This window comes from Bubalus kerabau, chromosome 4, assembly GCF_029407905.1.
Source record: "Bubalus kerabau isolate K-KA32 ecotype Philippines breed swamp buffalo chromosome 4, PCC_UOA_SB_1v2, whole genome shotgun sequence".
Taxonomy (NCBI): Eukaryota; Metazoa; Chordata; class Mammalia; order Artiodactyla; family Bovidae; genus Bubalus; species Bubalus kerabau.
In genome coordinates this window covers 19,554,450-19,577,238 of record NC_073627.1, presented here as the reverse complement: position 1 = coordinate 19,577,238, position 22,789 = coordinate 19,554,450, and the positions used below count along the sequence as shown (strand labels likewise).

Genomic DNA, 22,789 nt, shown 5'->3' with positions numbered 1-22,789 from the left:
GGAAGCAGCTCGGTGTCATGCATAGATCCAACCAGACCCCGGTCTGAGTCCTGAAGCTGCCACTTGCCATCTAACTTCGGGCACGTTTTGTTAACCTTTCTGTCCATTTCCTCATTATACCACGTAAGGTCGTGAAGTTGTGAGCTGCCTGCAGCCAGTAGGAATGCAGGGTACCCCTTTGCATGCTCCGCTCCTCCAAAAAGGCATGGAAACTGAGCGGGGAGGGGTGCCCCAGGTAAAAGGGGAGGAGGCACCCCCCAGAGCAGTTTGAAATTAGCGGCATTATTTACACACTACTCACAAAGTGCTAAATGCCTTTAACATGTTTGTTTTCAGAAGCAATTTAAACACAAGATTCCTGTAATTTTGTTTACGCTATTCATTCATGCAGTCAGCCACGTCTTCCTGGGGAGACAGAGGTAAACTTGGGTTGAACTGTCGCAATCCAAATGAGTGGAGAGGAGAGCCACGAATGACACGGGGAGTGGACTTTTGGAGCTAGAGGGAGGAGGATTGTGGTGGGTTCAAGCAGGTGGGGGCTCAGCCTGGAGTCTTACTAAGACCTGGGGACCACTGAAATGCTCTCCCTGATGGTGGAACTCCGGGCAACCCACACCCAGGCTGTAGGAGGATAGAATGAGCCTTCAAGTACGATCACACCTTCACTCGCTAAGAGAGACCTTTAGTAGCAGGTGGTGCTGCAGAATAAGGGGCAGGTCCCACCCAGAAGGGTGCAAAAGGAGGCACAGTGGGGATGTTTTTATGCCCAGATGCTTCTAAAAAAAAAAAAAAAAAAAAGATTGTTTGGGGACTTCTCTGGCAGTTCAGTGGTTAAGGCTCCGCATTGCCACTGCAGTGGGGCAAGGGTTCGATCCCTGATGAGGGCACTAAGATCCCACATCTCCCTAGGCCGCACAGCCAAAAAAATAAAGTTTGTTGAGGCCTTAAAGAGTCAGAAGAGGTTGCTATTCTATCTAGGTATACAGAGAAAAACACACACCAAGGATGGAGATGGTTTATTGATCATTATAATAAAAAAAATATATATCCACCTATATATATGTGGGTGTATACATGCAGAAATAAAGGATCAGAGGATATAAACCCAAGTATCAATAGCTCTTACATCGAGGTGGCAGCATTAAGGTTTACATTTCTTCTTATACTGAGTGTGTATTCTGTTTACAATAGGGTAAATATGATCAACTCTTTTCATTTGGAAATCAAGGCACCATTATCATCGTTAGGACTGCTGCAAGGGGCTGGGCTCTTGCTTCAGGCTTGGGGGATGGGGCTGAAGAGGCCTTTCTCTAAAAGCCAGGAAGAGCCAAGCTGGGACTCTCCCCCATCTGCTCCTCTTCCCATGCTCACCCCTCCTCCACTGCACAGAGCCCTGTGTTAGATGGGGGGGTGGGAGGTGGGGGAAAGAGGGTAGGACACAAAGCCCCCCATAGCTAGCCTCCTGCCTGGACGGCATTATAAACTAGGGGGAATGATGGCAGCACCCTTTCAAATAGCAACACGTTAACACTCACAAATGAATATATACACGCTGAGAAGCTGAGTGTAACAAGAGATTAATAAAGAGGGTGAGTAGCAGAATGAACGGCTGGGGGAGGACTGTTAATAAAGGAAGAGGGTGTTGGCGTTAATTGCTCTGAGCCAGGAAGGCAGGTTAGGGCTCCTGGTGCAGGCGGCTCCAGGGACCAAGAGGGGCCAGGCAGTCAGGACACCTTGATGGAGCAGCTCCCAGCTGACAGCACCCCCTTAACCCCCATCAGTTCCTCCTGGTTCTTCTGCTTTCCAGGGTAGTGGGGACTGGAGGGGGGCTCTGCAGGCCAGTTGGATGAGGGGAGGTCGGGAGGAAAGAGAAAATGAGGTTACCTCCCACCATTCCCTTCCCCCACCCCAAAACCTATGTCTCCCCTCCTACCAGCATTCCTGAGGTGCTTGGAAGGACCCTAGGCCCTCCTCTCCCCCGGGTCTCGGCCCACCCTGTCCCCTCCATACTTCTTGTCTCCATCTGCCACTGTGGCCCAGACCATCCTGCTCCCAAATGCCAGTCACCTGGGATTGCCAGGGGCCCAGCTGGCCTCTTCAGGGTGGTGCTGGGAAGGCGGGCGATGCGGCTGCGGCCTCGGGCAACTCCCAGTGAGCGGGAGATGGAGGAACTGCAGTCAGGGGGAAGGAAGGAAGCAAGGAAGGAGGGTGGGAAGGTCACAGCCAAGTCTGTGGACTATGGGGGGGTGGGGGGATGGGTGGTGGTGGTGAGAGCTAGACACTGAGCCTTAGGAGCAGGGGGAGACTGGGCATCAAAAGGAAGGGGAGATGAGTGGGGTTTGGAAGGGAAGTAGAGGTGAGGGGTGGGTAGTCCACTGTCTGGGTTATCCAGCGAACATGTCTCCCTCATGGAGAGGGGGCCCACAGCCTTTACCAAAGGAGGGAGACACCCACCTCTAGTATAATCCCATAATAGCAGGAACCCGGGACCCTCAGTCAGACAATCAGTCGCTGGCCCTGCTCACAAGACCCCCACACTACTGGCTCCAAGGGGTCCACACACACACACACACACACACACGCACACACACACGTGCAGGGCCTGTAGTTTGCCTGGGCATCCGCTGCCCTGGTAAAAGCTCTTTCTCTGCCTCCACCCCACACATCCCCTCAACCTCACCTCACAGCGCGCCTCTTCTTGCGGGCTGAGGTCCCGGAGAAGGAAGATGCTGGCTTGGGGCCCTTCATGGTGAACAGGGGCATGGGGGCGCTGGGGAGGGAGGGAGACAAAGGGATCAGAAGGGAACCAGAAATGGGTGCTGGCCACTCCCCTCTCCAGCACCCAGGCTGGTGGGGCTGGGAGGGTGGACAGGATGACCTCTGAGGTTTCCTTCTCCTAGGAGGCGGATTCCTCTCCCTGCCCCACTCGGCCTTGGCTGACAGCTGAGTGACAGCCCTGTTCTGGGAGAACATCCAGGTGTCAGTTTGTGGCATGTCCAGGGAACTGGAGTTCAGACAGTTTCACCCTTCCACCTGCCTGGCTCTGAGCTTGTTACCGAGAGGAGGGTTCGGGCTGTGGGAGGGATGGGGGGTAGTGGGCAGCCTGCCACCCTTGGCCTCCTGAGTCCAGGTTAGTCTGCAGCCTGTTCGAGTCCAGGTTAGTCTGCAGCCTGTTTGTGGTCCTGAGCTGGCCACTGCTCCCCCGCCCTTCCATGTGGGCAGGGGGCAAGGGGGAAAGCAGCTTTCCACCAGAAAACGCTGAATAAAGTTTTCTCAGGATTCCCCTCCCTTCCCAGTTCCAGATGCTGGGCTGGATCTGGGGTGGAAGTGGTGGAAACAGGTATTTCTCAGAGGAACACAGAACTCAGGCCAGGCCTGAGTGATGCAGTGGGGTGGGCACCCCGGGTTAGTTCCTACTCCCTGCTGGCAGGGGGCTTCTGTGAGCTACTGTGGGCATGTCACAAACCAGCACAGAGCTGGTGGCTCTGAAGTATAGACAGACAAGGCAGGACCCCCAAGAGAAGCCATGCCTCGACAGAAACTCATCCTCTGCTCCCCTGGGCCAGGATGCTGGTCAGATCGAAGGGAGAGTCATAGAGTCAACTCCAAGAGCAGACTGTCTCCTCTTCCCTTTGACAGCACCTCTGGCCCTTGCTGACCCCTTATCCCCTGTTGGGAGGCTGGAAGGGAGACTCACCTGGGGATGAAGGGCTGATCCAGCCTGTTTAGCTCCTGGGGGACACTGTCCCAGCCAACGCATTCGTGGAAGCCCAGCTTTGCAAGGGGCTCCTCGGAGAGGTCAAAGGTGGCATTGAGGTCCCGAGAGGGCAGGGGCAGAGGAGTGGAGCAGTTCTGCAGAGCGGAAGGGCCCAGGGGCACCCGGCTTTTGATGACAGTAGCTGGGCAGAAGCGAGGAGATGGGCAGGGAGAGGGGGCTCTCTTCCCTGTGGGGGTGCTGGGCCCACATGGAAGCCGAGCCTCAGGCAGGGTCCCCCTCTTCAGGCAGGGCAGGAGGGACTGGCGCTGGCGCTTGGTCCTCAGTTTTGGGGCCGGGGGGCTGTCTGGCTCCGAGGGGCTCGGTCTCCTCCTCTTCTTCTCTGTGGCTTCCCGAGATGCCTGGGGTGGAGTGCAGTCTGGCCCAGGTGGGACCCCCAGAGTGTGTGCGAGGCCACTCAGTTGCCTTGCCATGGTCCGAGTAACGGGGCCCGAGTATCCTGCAGACTCTGGGCAGAGAGGAGGAGGGTGCAGAGAGGGATCACAGGTTGAAGAAAGAAGAGTTTCTAGAATATGGGGAGACACGAGACAGGCAGGAGTGCCTGACTCCTCAGGTCTGCATGACTCCTGGGCCTCTCTGTGCAGATGCCCGTGATCCCAGGGGTCCAGCCTCCCAACAAACCATGCATCTGAGGCTGTGGCCACCCCTTGGCAGAAGGAAGCAGAGCAGGGCTGAGACTCACTTGACTCTGAACGCAGCTCTTGAGCCAGAGGTGCCTTCCTGGCTGGGCCAGGCTCCCCAGAAACCTCCCCTCCAGGCTCAGCATTTTCCTCTCGCACCAGCTGCTGCAGCGTCTCAAATTCTGCGATCATGTCGGGGGTCAGGAGGTTGGCTGCTTGGAGCAGGGAATACTGGCGCTGGGCCAGGCACAGCACCCTCAGGGCCAACCTGGAAGAGGCACAGGGGTCCCCGCCCTGCCTCAGCTCTCTCGGCCACGAGCAGCACACAAGCACTGGACCCCTTCTGCCTTGACGGGACTGCCTGGCCAGCCTCATCACCCTCCCAGTTGTGCTGAAGACCAAGGCTGGGGGAGATGACCGTGGGTAATGGTGGGAGGCTTCACCCACTAAAAATGTCCCCTGACAAAGACGGTACTTGGGAAGTGGGGAAAGGGGACTGAGTGGCCTCGGAACGTCTGAGTTTCCTCTCAGCTCTGCCACCTACAAGTGCCATGATCTGGAGTAAGTCCATTTCCCAGGGGCCATGAGAGGTCGCAGGGAAGAGGCCGGCTCAAGCCAGATCAACAGCTCAAATTCAAGCTCCAACACTTCCCAGCTGTGTGACCCTGGATCACCTCACACCCTCAGTGTCCATATCCCTAAAATGAGGATAACACAGGCAGCTACCTCATAGGATTGCTAGGAAGATGAAATGGGTTATTTTTAAAATTTTTGGCCATGCCTGGCAGCTTGTGGGATCCTAGTTCCCTGACTAGGAATTGAACCCCGGACCCTCAGCAGTGAAAATTTAGAGTCCTAACCATTGGACTCCAGCGAAGTCCCCAAATGGGTTATTTTAGATATAAAGTGTTTAATGAGTAATTGGTACATACTCAGCACTGTAAGGTTAGCTAATTATTATATTCTATTATAATAATAATAATCATGCCATCTACCTCATTAGGATAAGAGGAGATTAAATAAGACAGGCCATTTGATCTTTGGTTCTGAGGAGACCCTCAAAAATGCATTCAGCCTGCACTTTCTATTTAACAATTGGGATCCTGAAAGAGTGTGTGTGTATTAACATGTACTTTGCATGCACTGAGGGGCCATTTAAAGGAAATTACGAGGATAATGTGATTATTGGTGTTATAAATTTAGATTCTAATAAAGCAAATTTTCTTTCTGTGAGGCACACCTATGATAAAAGAATAAACACAATTATCTCGGTGGGGATTATTCATGGCCAATCATTTATCCCTGGGTAGCACTACCTGCCTGGGCATCTCTGAGCCCCCTCCTCTGCCCTCAGTGTGTGCACAGGGAGCCCAAACTCATTTTATAAAGCAGCCTCCAGGCCCCTTTGAAAGAAGGCAGGATATAAATTAAAAAGGACACTGCAGAAACTCATTCTATATCTGCCTGAGCCACAAATTATACAAAAATAAGACAACTGAGAAAAGTGGGCATCTAGGGACAAATGCTCTGACTTGGCTGTCAGATGACCCAGGTCTGACTCTGTCCCTCTCGTCCTGTAGCCCTGGCAAATGGGGAGTTGGTCTATATCACGAGTTTTCAATTTAGGTTTCAATAAACCCATCAGAGGACATTTTTAATGGAACAGCTCTGCTTTATCTGTTCTACATATTAGACCTCAGGATAAGATTTCATTTGAAGACAGGGCTTTGCTGCTAAAAAAAATTCTGAAAAACCACTGAACTGGAAAATCTAAAATCTACTGTTTCCCAGTAGTCTAAGATTCTAAATTCTAAAGTCAAAGTGAAATTATTTTCGATTTTCTGGTTGTTAGGGTATTCCCAAGTATCAGGGGCTGCGGATCTAGAATGTTCCACAACCCCTGATACTTTGGGTCTTCCATCACTTTTATTAGTATCTGTTATTAGCTCTGTTTCCCTGGTGGCTCAGGGGTAAAGAACCTGCCTCCCAATGTAGGAGACACAGGTTTGATCCTTGGGTCAGGAAGATCTCTTGGAGAAGGAAATGGTAATCCACTCCAGTATTCCTGCCTGGGAAATCCCATGGACAGAAGAGCCTGGTGGGCTATAGTCCATGGGGGAGCAAAAGAGTCAGACACAACTTAGCAACTAAACAACATTATTAGCTCTGGACCTTGATGCCCAAATCGTAGCCAAGGTAGAAGCCACTTGTCAGAAACAACAAAATCAGAGGCAAAGCAGAAATGAGAACCCTGGTGTCCCCCATCTTCGCAACGGGGGACTCCAGGCCAAGAGACCCTGAGTCATTAGTGGCAGCCCATGGTTGTTCCCTGGGGGCCCAGGGGGGCATCCCGCCAGTCCATTCCTGCCACTCCTGGGCCCTGGGGAGTCGGCAGCAGGAGACAGATAATAAGCCACTGATTATTCAGGCTGCAGCATTTTTGCTGAGTCGGGAACAGACACTCCTCAACAAGAAATAAAATTAAACAGGCCCTTCTGTCCGGAAGCTTTAAATACACTGCCTAGCGTGAGGCGTGCTGTGGAGGGAGGTGTCGGGTTGGCAGCAGCAAAGCTAAGTGGCAGAGAATTTATGTTCTGGGGGCCAAGGAAGAAAATACTAGCAGCACCTCTCTATTAAGCACGGAAAGACTGATCCAAAAGCCATTTCTCTCTGGGTTTGTATTTACTTCTGAGGAGAAATAGCCTCAGTCAATCTGTCGATGAGACAGACGACAAACACCTGACTCAGGAAGGCTGTCCCATCCTCAGCAGCCGCCCAACTTCTCTTGGCTGAGCACGGGTAGCTTGGCCCTTAGACTGGAAAGCATAGCTCCAGCCCCAGGCAGCCCTGCCCTACCTTGGCATTCGCCAGCTGTCTGGATGGAATTTGGTGTTTTGCTTCCCTCTTGTCAAACTGCCAGCTACAGAGTAATAAAGAGAGGCTGCTACGTAAACAGAGTAGGCGATAATATCAAATTGTTGACAGCAGGTATGGGACAATTGGATGACAAAAGACTTGCCTCTTGGACTTCCCTGGTGTGGTGGTTAAGAATCCGTCTGCCAATGCAGGGGACACGGGGTTTGATCCCTGATCTAGGAAGATCCCACGTGCCTTGGAGCAACTAAGCCTGTGCACCACAAGTACTGAGACTGCTCTCTACAGCCCATGAGGCACAACAAGAGAAGCCTCTGCAATGAAGAATATTCACTGCTTGCCGCAACTGGAGAAAGCCCATATGCAGCAATGAAGACCCAGCGCAGCCAAAAAAATAAAGACCTGCCTCTTTAACTAAAACACAAACAGAGCTTCTATGATATGCTTGGCACCACTTCTCCTTCCAGGGAGAATTCCATGGTCAGAGGATCCTGGCAGGCTACAGTCTGTGGGGTTGCAGAGAGTCAGAAACGACTGAGCGACTTTCACTTTTCTCCTTCCAGGGGGCCTGGAACCCATCACCTCCCGCCTTGGAGCCTGGAGAGGAGCAAGATACCTACTGCTTAGAACGGTCCCTGTCCAGGTTTGGTAGTGGGAGGTGGTCCACGACTGGCTTGGTCAGGTCAGGGGACCTGGGCGATGGGTGTCTGAGGTTCTGTTCCGGCACCTGGGTTGGAAGCTAGAGAGGAAGAGTGTCACAGGTAGAGAGCCCAGGGCAGCCCCCCTCGCTTTACCTGCACAGCTCCTGAAACCCACCCATCCTTCAAGAATGGGAATGACAGCTCCTGGAATGACTTGGTCCTTGTAGGGTCCTTCTCTCTCCCAGTTCAGGTCCTCCCTTCCTCCTCCTTTTCTGGTAACACACAGGCTCCCTGCTTTCAGACACACCGGATCTGACTAGTTCTTCCTGCACAGAATCTGAAAGTCTCCCAATGACTGAGATATAAGCCATCCAAGCAGAGAAGCCAGGACTGAAGGGACCCATGAGTTGGGGGAGGGGATTTTCTTCCAATATTCCACCAGCTCCAAGCCCTACCTCCTTGGCTGGGCCTTCATCCTTGTCCTCTGGGGGCTGCTCCCTATTTGAGGAGTTCCCATCCACGACCTTCTCCCCTGGGGCCTCTGACCCCAGGCTCTCCTCTTGAAGGACTGCTGACCCTGGCTGGAGCTCTGGGGTGCGGGGCTGGCTGGGGAGATGGGACGGTGAGGGGCAGCTGGGGAGGCTAAGGAGGAAAGGAGAGGTTTGCAAGGTGTGAAGCAGGGACAAGTGGAAAAAGCAGAGAGGGGCAGGATCTCTGTGGCTTCAGGTGGTACAGAGTCTGTAAGGGGTTGGATGCTCAGGTAACAGGTGGGTAGTAGCTGGGGGTGAAGAAGGAGTCAAGGATTTTCTGGTTTAACGTGTGGGCACGTTAAGTCACTTCAGGCATGTCCAACTCTTTGTGACCCCGTGGACTGTAGCCCGCCAGGTTCCTCTGTCCATGGGATTTTCCAGGCAGGAATACTGGAGTCGGTTGCCATGCCCTCCTCTAGGAGATTGTCCCAACCCAGGGATCGAACCTGCTTCTCTTACATCTCCTGCATTGGCAGGCAGGTTCTCTACCAGTAGTGCCACCTGGGAAGCCCAGAAAACAATGACACCCACCCCTTGAACGCACCTTCCTGTGAATAGCAGATGCTGCTTATATGGACTGGGGTATGATTTGCTCCTCCAGCACAGAACATTCTAGGTGACAATCAGAATGCTGGGCACTGAATGAAAATCCCTAACCCCAGGTGCCAGAACAGAATCTAGGAGTCCTAGCCCTCCACAGGCTGGGGAAAGGACGGGGCAGGATAGGGTGACAGAACTCACGGTTGATGCGGAGTGCCTGGCTTGGGGGACAGTGGAGCGTCGTGCCGTGGGGCCTGGGCTCCTGCCTCATACACCCGGAGCTTCTCCCTCAGGGCGGCCACCTGGAACAAAGCAGCCCATCCCCTCAGAGCCCCGGCTGAGCGCAGGGTGGTGGCAGAGCAACCTCCCCCATGAGTTGCCCCCCGAGTGCCCTGCCCCCCGGTCAAGTTCCCCAGGCGGCTCCTCACCTCAGCCTGGAGCTGCTGGCAGACAGTGGCGTACTGGCTGATGTGACAGTCCAGGCTGATCACGTTGCTCTTCAGCTGAGGTGGGGACACAGGGGAGAGATCTGTTTGTTTATTCAAAGCAGCTTTTGGCAACTACTTCCAACGGCCAGACACTGCTAGGCACCTCACTCACACCCCGGCTTCTCACCCTCAGGACTGAGGAAACGGGGAGACCAGAGGCTCACCTAACACAGCAGGAGGAGAGCTTGCATTTGACCCCGAGACCCTGGGTTCCCTGACCCATACGCTCTTCCCAGCCCAGGGGCTTTGCAGCAGTGGATCCGGGAGCCCCGGGGCTCCCTGTGGGAGGCAGGGGAAACCAGGCAACTCTGCTTCTATCTGCATTATATGTTGTTTTACCAAAAATAAGGGCCTGCTGCTAAAAACAAATTTGACAAAGATCACTGGCTGACACTCGGCCACTCCGTTCTGTTGCTTTCCTCTTGAGATAATTCAGCCTCAACCATCCCGGTGCTGTGGTATTTGAAGGACGAAGACTGGGTCACCTCTCCTCTGGGCCTTGCGGGAATGCTCGCTTCAGGTACTGAAGGAAGCTGGTGGGTCCTGTCCCCTCCTCCTCCCAGTCTGGGGGCTCCCCCGACACCCCTACACCCCCACCCCAGGCTGGCATCCTGGCTGGCACGCACCGAGAGTTTGATCTCCTTGGCCCGGTCGGCATACTTGAGGGTGTTGTAGGTATCCTCGTAGGTCAGGCTGGAGGGGCTGACGGCAGCGATCATCACCGTTCGGCAGTTGCCCCCGATGGAGTCCTTGAGGAGGCGGGTCAGCTTGCTGTCCCGGTATGGCACATGAGACTTTCGGCCCTGGGGACGGTGGGTGGGCATGGAGTGAATGTCTAGACTAGACAGACCCAGGCCGGTACTTGGTAGCCTTGGGGTTTTTTGGGGTATTTTGATATATATATATATATATATTTTTTTTTTTTAAATGTATTTATTTGGCTGCACTGGGTCTTAGTAGTGGCATGTGGGATTTAGTTTCCTGACCAGGGATGGAACCCAGGTCCCCTGCATGGGTGCGTGGAGTCTTAGCCACTAAACTTCCAGGGAAGTCCATGTTTTTGCTTTTGTTTTTTTTTTTTTTCTGACTAAGCTGCTGGGCTTGCAAGATCTTAGTTCTCCAACTAGGGATTGAACCTGGTCCACTACAATGAAAGCACCAAGTTCTAACCACTGGACCACCAGGGAATTTTGACCCAGGGCTGGAGGGAGGGACCCTCGTCCTTGGCACTGGGTTGTTGCCCTGGGGAGGAGCCTGGCTCCGTGCAGCTTTACCTTTGCATCCGCCAGGGCGTTGAGGACATTGATGAGGGCCAGCAGCGAGCGGTTGATGTTGGCTCCCTCCCGTAGCCGCTCCCCCTTGGCGTGGGTGCTGGACGCCCGCTCCGAGCCCGCCAGGTCGATGAGGCTCATCTTGGCCACACGAAGGGCCTGGGTCAGACCTGGGATCCGGTCCTGCTGCTTCACGAAGATCTGGGGGCAGAAGGCCGTGGTGAGGGGATGCTGGCCACCAGGAGTCCAGACTCAGGTCCTGGCCTGTGGCCCCTGCTCACCTGGAAGATGGCATGGGAGCGGGAGGACGTAGCATTGGCATCAGTGGGGTGCTGCGTGCGGTTACGGTTCCCCCGGGTCAGCATGCCCAGCAGCTGCTCAGCTGAGGTTGGCTGCAGAAGAGACACGAAGGGAGGGGGCTGTGGTCTCTCCAACCAGGACTTTTCCCAGCAGAAGGGCCGCTCTTCAGAACCAATGTCACCTCCATGCTATCACCACTGCCACCCCGACAGGATCCAGGACATCCCCAAACTGCCTGGTGAGGGGATCCCAGAGGACCAGTGGGGCTGCCTGTACCACCTAAGCCCAAGTCTTACCTGGTGGAAGGAAAGTCCTTGTACCACCACCCCTTTGTCGGGGTCCTCACGGATGGCAAGGGGACCCTTGGGCTCTAGGAGGTCGTGGATCTGCTCATTGTACACCTGAGGAGAAAGGAATCAGGGAGGGGTCTGGTGGAGAGGCTGGTCAGGAAGTCTCTCCCCTAGGGGGCTGGGGGATTCCTGGGCCAGAGAAAATGACAAGACATGCTTGGTGAATGACCCTTGCGAGATGACGTAACGTGACGACTAGGGTCAGTTCACACGCAGTTTCTCTTGGAGCTGTGTCCGCCCTCTGGGCCCCCGTCCTCCCACTTCCTCCTACCCTCTGCCCCTCCTGCCTGCTCCACCCCACTCCCTCTTCAGGTGGTTGTGAGAATGAGGGATGAGGCTGCCCTGTCCTGGGGCGCCAACAGCTGTACCTCCAGGTAGCTGATGAGCACCTCGAATCTCTTCTCCTCCCGGCAGGCCTCAAGTCTTCTGTACAGCTCCATGGTGGTCAGGTACATGATGCCAGGGTCCCCCTCTCTTCCCAGCATGGTGTGTGTCTTCCCGGCCCCGGTGGCCCCATAGGCAAACACTAGAGAGGACAGAGTAGGGAGGAGGGTGGTGAGAGGGCTCCTCCAGGGCATTTTCATCTGGTTAGCCCCTCTCCTCCTCCAAACCCCTTTGCTTCCTTCCGCATGCATGGTTGCACTGCTCCCACCCACCCGCAGCCCCCACGTTCCCAGCTGTTGAGTTCTCCGTGTCCTTTCCTGGTCCCCCTGTAGGCCTGTGGACTTGAGGGCAGAGGGGTCTCCACCACGGGTGGAAGCTCGTCCCTCCCTCGGGGCACCTTCTGCAGCCTGGGTAGCTTCCTCTATGGAAAGCCCACAGTTCTTTCCCTCACTTCATATAGCTCAGCTGGTAAGCACACACTTGCAGGTGTGATTTTGTGATGGGTCTTCTCCCTGCTCTAGACTGTAAGCATCCAGAGGGCAGGAACCCTGTCTGTCTGACCTATTGTATCCCAGGGCCCAGCAGAGTGGCCCCCACACCAGAGAAGACAGAGTGAGGGGCCCACAGAGAAGGCAGGGCCAGAGCCTTCCTCATCTGGTGCCCAGCGGAGGGGCAGGCGGGCTCACCTGAGCAGTTGTAGCCCTGGAGGAAGCTGTCCAGGATGCTGTGGGTGGTGTGCTGGAACACATCCTGCTGGGTGGCCGTCTCACCAAAGACCCGGTCAAAGACAAACGTCAGGTCTTTGCCCTTCTTCCTGGGGCCATCTTGGGCGCTGCCCCATTTCAGGCCAAGGAAGCCCCCATCGGGCTCCTCAGGGTCGAACACCAGCACACGCTCGTCTACCACCTGAACCACAGGCCGCCGCTGACTCTCCAGCTCCTTCGGAGTGGGGGGCCGCAGCCGCACCACGACCCGCAACATGCTGTCCTCCACTGCCATTATCATGGCAACACCTGGGCACAGAGGCGATGGAGATGAGGACCAATCTCACTCAGGCCTGACCGGGTATTCCTCAGTCTAGTATTCAGGGGCCTTCTCCCACCTCCTCTACAGCTCATCTCCGTTTTATACCTCGAGAGAATAAAATTATTGATGCCAGCACCAATTACTAACAAATATCTTTCTTCTTCCCTGGTAGCTCAGCTGGTAAAGAATCTGCCTGCAATGCAGGAGACCCCAGTTCGATTTCTGGGTAGGGAAGATCCCCTGGAGAAGGGATAGGCTACCTACTCCAGTATTCCTGGGCTTCCCTGGTGGCTCAGATGGTAAAGAATCCGTTAGCAAAGTGGGAGACCTGGGTTCAATCCCTGGGTTGGGAAGATCCCCTGGAGAAGGGTGTAGTAATTCCAGTATTCTTGCCTGGAGAATTTCTATGGACAGAGGAGTCTGGAGGGCTGCAGTCTATGGGGTCACAAAGAGTCAGACATGACTGAGCAACTAAGAACAGCACAGCACATGTCTTTTTCTCTTGAAATACCACCTTTGCCATATCCAGGTGACTGTATAGGTGGGCTTTCTATTATGTTCCACTAATCTGTCTATTCCTGTGCCAACACAATAGTTCCTTTTAAAAGGAACACCATTCCTTAAAAAAAAATTTTTTTATTCATTTATTTGACCACAGTGGGTCTCGGTTGTGACATGGGGTCAAACCCAGCCACCCACAATAGGAACATGGAGTCTGAACCACTGACCACCAGGGAAGTCCCCGCAGTTGCTTCTTATCTAGCAAGGCCAGACCTAACCCTACCCCCAGCTTACTTTTTCATGATTTTCTTGGCTATTTTCAATCATTTTTTTTCTATTTGACTTTAAGAATATCTACCCCCAGCTTACTTTTTCATGATTTTCTTGGCTATTTTCAATCATTTTTTTTCTATTTGACTTTAAGAATATCTACCCCCAGCTTACTTTTTCATGATTTTCTTGGCTATTTTCAATCATTTTTTTTCTATTTGACTTTAAGAATATCTTTATCAATTCCGTCTCCATTTCAGAACCAATTCCCCCTCAAAAAGCCCAGCTGGGATTACAATTGGAACTAATATTAATTAATATTAAATTAATCAGCATCTCCTGATATGATATTTATTTTATATTAGATGTTTTCATATAAGAACATGGCTATTACCTTTTGATTTGTTCAGGTATTTTTTGTAGATTCAGATATTTTCTGTCTTTTTTTTTTTAATGTCATTGTTCTTTTAATATAATTCCCAAGTACTTTATGAACTTAATTGCTATTATGAATGGAATACCTTCCCCAATCTCCATTTCCAGGCGGTAAACACAAGTAGGGAAAAACATGATTGATTTTTACATATTTGTCTTTTACCTACAATCCTCAAACTCTCTTATTAATTCCAACTGTTTTTTATTAAAGCTTATTGAGTTTTCTGAGTACACAATTGTATATCAGAAAATAATTTTTTTACCCTTTCTTCTCCATGATTATACTAAATATTTCATTTATTGTCTATTGCATTCCCTTGAGTTAAATGGTAATGATGAAAATAGGCACCCCTGTCTTGTTTTTGATCTTAAAGGATCTTGATCTTTACTGCTTTATAGAGATATTAGTTTTCGACTTTTAGACAAATAGCTCATTATCATACTAGTAATTTCATCTGTTCTTATTTTTACTCAGAGTTGTTATCAGGAATATCTAGAACTTTATCTGATGCTCTTTCAGCATCTCCTGATATGATTATATGCTTTTTTTCTCCTGTATTTTGTTGGCGTGGTAAATTACTTGATATTATTCTTGGCATCAAATCAATCATGTACTCTTTTTAAAAAATTTTTATTTTTTTTTTGGCTGCGCCTGGTCTTAGCTGCAGCATGCAGGATCTTCCATCTTCATTTTGGCATGTGGGATGTTCAGTTGCGGCATGCAAACTATTTAGTGGCATGTGGGATCTAGCTGCCTGACCCGCGATTGAACCTGAGCCACCTGCATTGGAACAGAGTCTCAGCCACTGAACCACCAGGGAAGTACCCCAACTATGCATTCTTGAAGAAATATCCTACTCCGGCCATACTTGAAATTTCCAGTTTTCAAATGGTCAAATATGTCAACCTCTTCTTTTGTTATTTTCATGTCATATTTAAGAAGACAGTCCTTCCCCAAAGTAATAAACACTTTTTAAAAATATTTCTAATACTTTTCCTTTCTTACATTTAGGTCTTTATCCAGATGGAATTTATTTTTGTGTATGCGAATGGTATGAGAATATTTCTAAATATCATTTCTTTCCAAATGGCAAGCAATTATCTCAAGATCATTTATTAAACAGTGAATTCATTCTCCACTAATTTAAATGCCACATTTAACATAACTAAATTCTCATATAAACATGAATTTGTTTCTGGATTCTCCATTGTTTTCCTTTTCCAGTAACTCACTGTTGTAATTACTGTGGTTCTATACCACTTACTGTTCTTTTTCTTGGACATTCTTGGGCAGCTTATCTTTATATGATTTTAGAGTCAGCTTATGAAGTTCTATGAAAAATCCTGCTAAGATTTTAATTGGAATTATTTTGAATTTATAGATTAATATGAGAATTAGCATCTTTACAATATGAAGTCTTCCATATAGGAATATTGTATCTCTTTTCATCATTCACAACTTTATAATCTTTAGTAAAGTTTTATTATTTTCCTCACATAAATTTTGTAAATTTCTTGATAGATTTACAAATAGTTACTGTACAGTCTTTGCTATATTGGAAATAGGCTCTTTTAAAAATTACATTTTCTAATTCGTTTTGCCAGAACATAGGAAAGCTACCGATTTCTGTATGCGGATCTCGTATATGCGGATCTTGTATCTGGCCACCTTGTTGAACTCCCTTATGAGTTCTATTAGATTGTCATTGATTCTCAGGTTTTTCAATTAAATGATGATAAGTTTGCAAATAATGACAATTACTTTCTATTTTTAGCTCGTCTATATTTAGTTCCCCACCCTCCACTACCCATTAGGAATGGGTGCTAAATTCTATCGAATGCTTTTTTGGCAGATGATCACACGGTGTTTCTCCTTTAGTCTGTTCATGTACAGGGTGACATGGATAGATTTCCTAATGTTGCCCTGGTAGTCATTCCAAAAGCTTACTTGTGTATTCCCTCTTGAATTCCCCTCAGACCTTTCTGTGTGCTTTTTTCATTTCTCCTTCAAGCCAGCCTACCAAGGGTAAAGATGGAAATTCTGGAATGCAGGAATCACAGATATTCCTGGAAAAGTCCAGCTCAAGTCTAGGAATATATTAACAGGGATAAGAAAAGGGCGGGGGGAGCTGTTCGAGGTTGGGGGGATAGGAATAGATGAATGCTTTCCTAGGAAAGAGTAGGTTCTGCCAACAGGTCACCATTACCAAGGTCATGCAGCAAAGAAACGTGGGATTTCACCTAATACTCCAGCCAACAACTCATGTTTTCCTTGGGGGATGAGGCAGAACCGAGTTGCCTTCAAACTCTTGTCCTTCACCCCTAAACTTCCCAACTTCTTCCCCACACAGAACAGAGATGTCAACCAATGATTATTTTTCTGAGTTTAATTAATTCTATTCTTGTCTCAGCCATCAGGCCATCACAATAATAAACATAATAGGTAAGTGTCCACTCAGGAACTGTTCTAGACACCTTACACTTTTCATCTCCTTTCGACTCTGTTGCGACCCCACAAGATAGATACTATTATTATTATTTATCTATTTTTTACTTTTGGGCCACACCTGGCAGCATGAGGCATCTTTGTTTCCAGACCAGGGGATTGAAACCTCACAGTGCAAGCAGGGAATCTTAACTGCTGAACTGCCAGGTAAGTCCTAATAGATACTATTCTCAGTCATTTTTCAAGGACAAAATTGAGACAGAAAGGGTTAAACAACTTGCCCAAGATCCCAGTGGTAGTGAGTGATGAATCCTGGTTCCAACCCAGGCAGTCTGGCCATAGAGCCTGCTACACTGCCTCGTAATGACATTATATACTACGCTCTCATGCTTACATTGTTGTAATGGTCCCTTATGTTTGTATAATAATTATAATCCCTTTCATGTAACTAGCATTATGCCTTCTGCAAACACTTTCAGATAAATGGACTGAACCTAATTTTCGACACTCAGAATGCCTGTTTCCTATCCTCGCATTCCCACCTCCAGGGAACTTCGCTTTTTTTCGGTTTCACCACACAGCTTGCAGGATCTTAGTACCTTAACCAGGGATCGAACCTGGGCCCTTGGCAGTGAAAGCACAGAGTCCTAACCACTGGACTGCCAGGCAATTCCTAGGAACCCCACTCCTGTGACCAGGCAAGTGAAGGCAAAGGGTGCCTGGTCCCACAGTCTGAGTCTATACTGGCTGCCTTAAGGCCAGTCCCAGCTCCCCATTGAGAGGGTGTTAGCTGAGGAGGAACCACAGAGCAGCGTCACATTCAAAGCAGGAAATTAAAAAGGGCACTGGCAGCAGAGTGCGCCTAACCTTTGCAATTCTCTCCTCTCCGCCTCCTGAGGGCCAGCGAGGCAGGCTGTTTGCCTAATAAGATGTTTTCCTTCTTACCGAAAAGTGCTGGGGGCGTCGGGTAGGAGGTGGGGAAGGGGAAGGGTGACAGTGGCATGGCCCCAGTCAGGACACCTGGGTCCTGGTCTCTGCTTTGGCCTCTGACTGCTGGGGAGGTCTTTCCACCAGCCAGACCTCGTGGATGTCACATCAGCTTCTCCCTTTGAGAGCTGGAGAGAACAGCTACGGATCTGTGCCTGCCCCAGGGGGATGGGAGATTAATGAGAGAACGTTTGTCAAGTTTGCTTTGATCCTCAGTTGGAAAGAGCATTTCAGCCCAAAGTACAAGGGAGATGATTCTTTAATAAGATCTTCAGGGTTCTGAGCGAGCCACAGTCACGTCCTGTTTCTAACCCGGGGCAGCTCATTAAAACCTGGAGGCTAGTTTGCTGCCAAGCTGGGGATGGGAAGCCAAAATTCGGTTGTTTTCAGGGTAGCTTCCTCTGCCCACCATTATAGGGACGGATAGAACAAACAAGCCCATGCTCCTCAGAAGCCCCTGAAGAAGAATGCTTGAGGACTTGAGAGGGTCTGCCTGCAGACACTGGGAGCTCAGGAGGCAGGTGCCTATCCTTGGGTGTTGTACTTTTTATAGCAGTTGTTGTGGCCCCCTTCATTGCTCCTTCACAACTCTAACGCAGTGTTTCTTGTCCTTAAGCTCCAAGAGATTAGGACCCTCTGCTGATACAGTCTGTGCACCCCGAGATAACTTGGAACCAAATCCAGAACACAGTAGATACTGTGTAATATATTTGTCCTATGAATGAATAAAGGCCAGAAAAACCAGGCTGAAGCCAAAAGCCTAACAATAATTATGATTATATAATAGCTAACATTTATTGAGCACTTACTATGTGTCAGGCACTATGCTAAGTGCTTTACAAGGGTTTCGTTTAACTTTCACAACAATCTCATTCTGTAGTTATTGATACAATTGTTACATCCCTACTCTACAAAGCAAACTGAGGCTCAGGAAGGACATTGTCACATCAGTGGTAAGTAGCAAGGCCAGAACTTGACTTTGTCCTGTCATCAGAGGCACTGCTCTTCATCCAAGGCTGTTCTGCCCTCTACCTGAGCTTTTGCAAGTCCCACGTCCCCTCACCTTAGTGAAAAACGTCCAAAGATGCCTTTTTCTTTCTATGGGTGGTAGTGCAGAGATAGCACTGTGTTCTTTTGTTTTTTGAAAAAGACAAAACTGTAACTAAGGACAGTTTTGTTTATTCCTTTCTAATCATTTTTTATTCTTCTTGTCTTGCAGGCTAGGACATTTATTTTTCTTGTCTAGCTAGGACCCTGGGTACAATTTTGAAAGCAGCAATAGGGGCTTCCCTGGTGGCTCAGTGGTAAAGAATCCACCTGGCAAAGCAGGAGACACAGGTTCAATCCCTGGTCTGGGAAGATCCCACATGCTGCAGAGCAACTAAGCCCTCATGCCACAGCTATCGAGCCTGTGCTCTAGAGCCTGGGAGCCACAACTATAGAATGCCATGTGCTGCAACTGCTGAAGCCCTTGAGCCCTAGAGACTGTGCTTTGCAACAAAACAAGCCACCGCACCACAACCAGAGGGTAGCCCTGGCTTGCCACAACTAGAGAAAAGCCTGCACAGCAAAGAAGACCCAGCACAGCCAAAAATAACTAACTAAATAAAATTATACAGACTGAAAAAAAAAGAAAGCAGCAATAGTGAGCAATCTTGTCTCTTTCCCAATTTTATAGGGAATGTTCCTATTATTTCACTTTTGTGTTGGTTTAAGGAGATTTGCCTCTATTTCTGAAGTGAAGTGAAGTGAAGATCTCTCAGTCGTGTCCAACTCTTTGTGACCCCATGGACTATACAGTCCATAGAATTCTCTAGGCCAGAATACTGGAGTGGGTAGCCATTTCCTTCTCCAGGGGACCTTCCCAACACAGGGATCGAACCCAGGTCTCCTGTATTGCAGGCAGATTCTTTACCAGTTGAGCTATCAGGGAAGCCCGCCTCTATTTCCAGCTTACCATTAAAATAAAAAACATAAATGGTTATTGACTTATACTTTTGTGCCTAATGGAATATGTTTTTTTCCTTTAATCTGTAAATGTGTAAACTGTATGAATAGATCTTGTAGCATTAAACTATTCTCCCATTCCTGCGATAAATCCAATATGATCATACTGTAGTTTTTTTAATACATTGTTGGCTTCTGATTACTAATATTTTATTTCAGATTTTTACAACTACATTTATAAAAGAGAATGACTTGAAATTTTCTCTGCCTCATTTTTGGTATAACAAAATAGACTGGAAATGTTTTCTTTTCTTTTTTTTCAGGGAGAGTTTCTACATGTTTGCTGCTGCTGCTAAGTCACTTCAGTCGTGTCCGACTCTGTGCGACCCCATAGGCAGCAGCCCACCAGGCTCCGCCGTCCCTGGGATTCTCCAGGCAAGAACACTGGAGTGGGTTGCCATTTCCTTCTCCAATGCATGAAAGTGAAAAGTGAAAGTGAAATAGCTCAGTCGTGTCCGACTCTTCGTGACCCCATGGACTGCGGCCTACCAGGCTCCTCTGTCCACGGGATTTTCCAGGCAGGAGAACTGGAGTGGGGTGCCATTGCCTTCTACACGTTTCAGTTCAGTTCAGTTCAGTCGCTCAGTCATGTCCGACTCTTTGTGACCCTATGAATTGCAGCACGCCAGGCCTCCCTGTCCATCACCAACTCCTGGAGTTCACTCAAATTCATGTCCATCGAGTCAGTGATGCCATCCAGCCATCTCATCCTCTGTCGTCCCCTTCTCCTCTTGCCCCCAATCCCTCCCAGCATCAGAGTCTTTTCCAATAAGTCAACTCTTTGCATGAGGTGGCCAAAGTACTGGAGTTTCAGCTTTAGCATCATTCCTTCCAAAGAAATCCCAGGGCTGATCTCCTTCAGAATGGACTGGTTGGATCTCCTTGCTGTCCAAGGGACTCTCAAGAGTCTTCTCCAACACCACAGTTCAAAAGCATCAATTCTTCGGCACTCAGCTTTCTTCACAGTCCAGCTCTCACATCCATACATGACCACTGAAAAAACCATAGCCTTGACTAGACGGACCTTTGTTGGCAAAGTAATGTCTCTGCTTTTTAATATGCTGTCTAGGTTGGTCATAACTTTCCTGTTTAGATACCTGTGTATTTCTGGTGGAATTTGGTGGGTTTTTTAAATGTGCTTGAAGGTAGGTGGCGCTAGTGGTAAAGAACCTGCCTGCCAGTGCAGGTTAGACGTAAACAGCCCGTTGGATCCCTGGGTGGGGATGATCTCTTGAAGGGAATGGTAATCCACTCCAATATTCTTGCTTGAAGAATCCCATGGACAGAGGAGCCTGGCGAGCTACAGTTTATAGGGTTGCACAGAGTTGGACACGACTGAAGTGACTTAGCACCGCAGGGCATGGCACAGAAGGTAGTTTTTAAACTAATTAAATTTCTTCAGTAGTCCTAGGTTTGTTGAAAATTTTCATAGCTTCTTAATCAGTTTTGGTGAGTTGTTTTTCTTAGAAATTTGCCCAAAAACATTATCAAAAAGGGTTCCCATTTAAGTCTTTCTCTTTTAATCTTTGAGTAGCCAAAGTTATGTCCCTATTTTAATTCCTAAGGTCATTTTTTCATGTTTCTTTTCTTTAGTCTTAATATTACCAGAGGTCTGGCTTTTTTATTAGTCTTTTCAAAGATACAGTTCTTGGCTAAGTTAATCATCTCTATTATATAGTAAAATTCTATTTCATTAATTTTTGCCCTTAACTCATTTTATTTTCTACACTTTTATTCTGTTGTTCTGTTCTATCTTATTAAAATTGGATATCTGCCTCACTTTGAGCTTGAAAATGAAAATATTCTAATGTAAGCATTTAAGACTATAAACTTACCTCTAAGTGTTCTTTAACTGCATCACCCAAGTTTTATAAATGGCATTATCACTGTTTAATGCTAATTATTTTTAATTACAATAATGATATCCTATTTGACTGAGTCATTAAAAAAATTTTTTTTAAATCCAAGTGTGGGTTTATTCCTTTTTCTTTTGTATCTTAAGCTTAACTGCTTGTGGAAATAGAATATGGTTTGTACAGTACTCTGAAAACTCTTTAGATTCACTTTGTGGCCAGACAGAGACAATTTTTATAAAGACCTCTAAATATATGCTACTTGCATACTTTTTTCTTTAAAAAAAGGTAAAAAAAAAAAAAATGGAGCTAGGCTGGATAATAAATATAAAGAGGAACAAATTGAGACACTTTAAAGTCTCTCTGAGGGTGGAAAAATTCAATCATGAAATAGGCAGAGAAGGACTGGATATGATGGTAGTTGTTTGAAGCATGGAATTTGGTGACCAGAAAGGATAGTGATGAGACTGGAGAAAGTAGGGTAACATCCAGGAGAAGCTTATACAGAAAAATGTTGTGGATGTTCTCCTTGGAGCTAAGCTTAATTTCTCTGCTTCCTAACCTGTAAAATGTAAATATAAGTATCTATGCCATTGCGTTGTTTTGAGAATTAAATGGGTTAAGTCATACCTGGTAAGTCAATAAATGTTAGCCAACATAATCAGAATTTATATGACCTACTGGCATTTCCCCCTGATACCAGAAGATCCACAGTCTGAAGTTAAAAGAAACAAACAAAAAAACCTATTTCCCATGACAGACCAAGCTTATGTTTTCCGTGTCACTTCAGTACATTAAAGAGTCAAAGCTAAGAGAAAGGGCATCCCAGAAACAACAGCAGAAGGCCTGGTGTTCTGTCATGCAGACGTTCTTTCATTCCTTCCTTTATTCAATCAAATATTTACTAGGTGCCCCAGTAACTAAGTTACGACCCCTGGCACAGCTCTGCAAACAGTTCTGCATAGATGTACAGAGAGGATCTTGGCTACTCCATACAGATGTGCAGAGTCCCAGGTTTTCACTCCCGGCGCGCGCAAGGACCCAATTCTTCCTTACGTGTGAGTAAGAAGACCTTTCCCAGAGCGGATGTACAGAGGGCTGGGCCGAGGTGCAGACGTGCGGGCCCCAGTCAAGGTCCCGTACAAATAAGCAAAGGGTCCAGATCTCCCGTGCAGGCATCTAAGGAAGCGACTTCTCCCCGCCCCGCCCCCACGCAGTGTTCGGAGACCACCACCCAGGACCTGATTGGTCTTCAGGCTGCACCTCTGTGTACAGCACAGAGGCCCGGCTCCGGCTTCCGCCGCCGCCAGCAGCTCGGTCCGCGAGTCCAGACATGAGCGCAGGAGCCCGCGGAACCGGCTCAGCCGTGGGCCAGTGCTTACCCTTCGTCGGTTCTCCGTCGCTGGTGTAGCCGCTCGCTGCAGGGTCCAGCCGCAGCAGACCGGAAACCCGGACCACCAGAGATCGCCCCCTCCCCAAGTACCCTACCGG

General features: G+C 48.9%; 1 protein-coding gene across 2 annotated transcripts; it reads right to left on the bottom strand.

Annotated features, from left to right (window-relative positions):
- Positions 1 to 1,001: 1,001 nt before the first annotated feature.
- KIF18B (kinesin family member 18B) lies at positions 1,002 to 22,783 on the bottom strand. 2 transcript variants are annotated; one of them, XM_055575670.1, is made up of 16 exons: positions 22,681 to 22,783; positions 12,460 to 12,786; positions 11,758 to 11,915; positions 11,336 to 11,440; positions 11,021 to 11,131; positions 10,743 to 10,940; positions 10,095 to 10,271; positions 9,409 to 9,483; positions 9,182 to 9,282; positions 8,366 to 8,552; positions 7,890 to 8,008; positions 4,458 to 4,663; positions 3,698 to 4,223; positions 2,681 to 2,770; positions 2,068 to 2,171; positions 1,002 to 1,831 (listed from the first exon to the last, which is right to left on the bottom strand). In XM_055575670.1, exons 2-16 carry the CDS (start codon positions 12,776 to 12,778, stop codon positions 1,725 to 1,727), a joined length of 2,583 nt encoding a protein of 860 aa, XP_055431645.1. In that variant the 5' UTR covers positions 12,779 to 12,786; positions 22,681 to 22,783; the 3' UTR covers positions 1,002 to 1,724. The 2 variants fall into 2 exon arrangements, with proteins under 2 accessions (XP_055431645.1, XP_055431646.1); XM_055575671.1 differs by lacking the exons at positions 7,890 to 8,008; positions 8,366 to 8,552.
- Between the last annotated feature and the right edge of the window lie 6 nt (positions 22,784 to 22,789).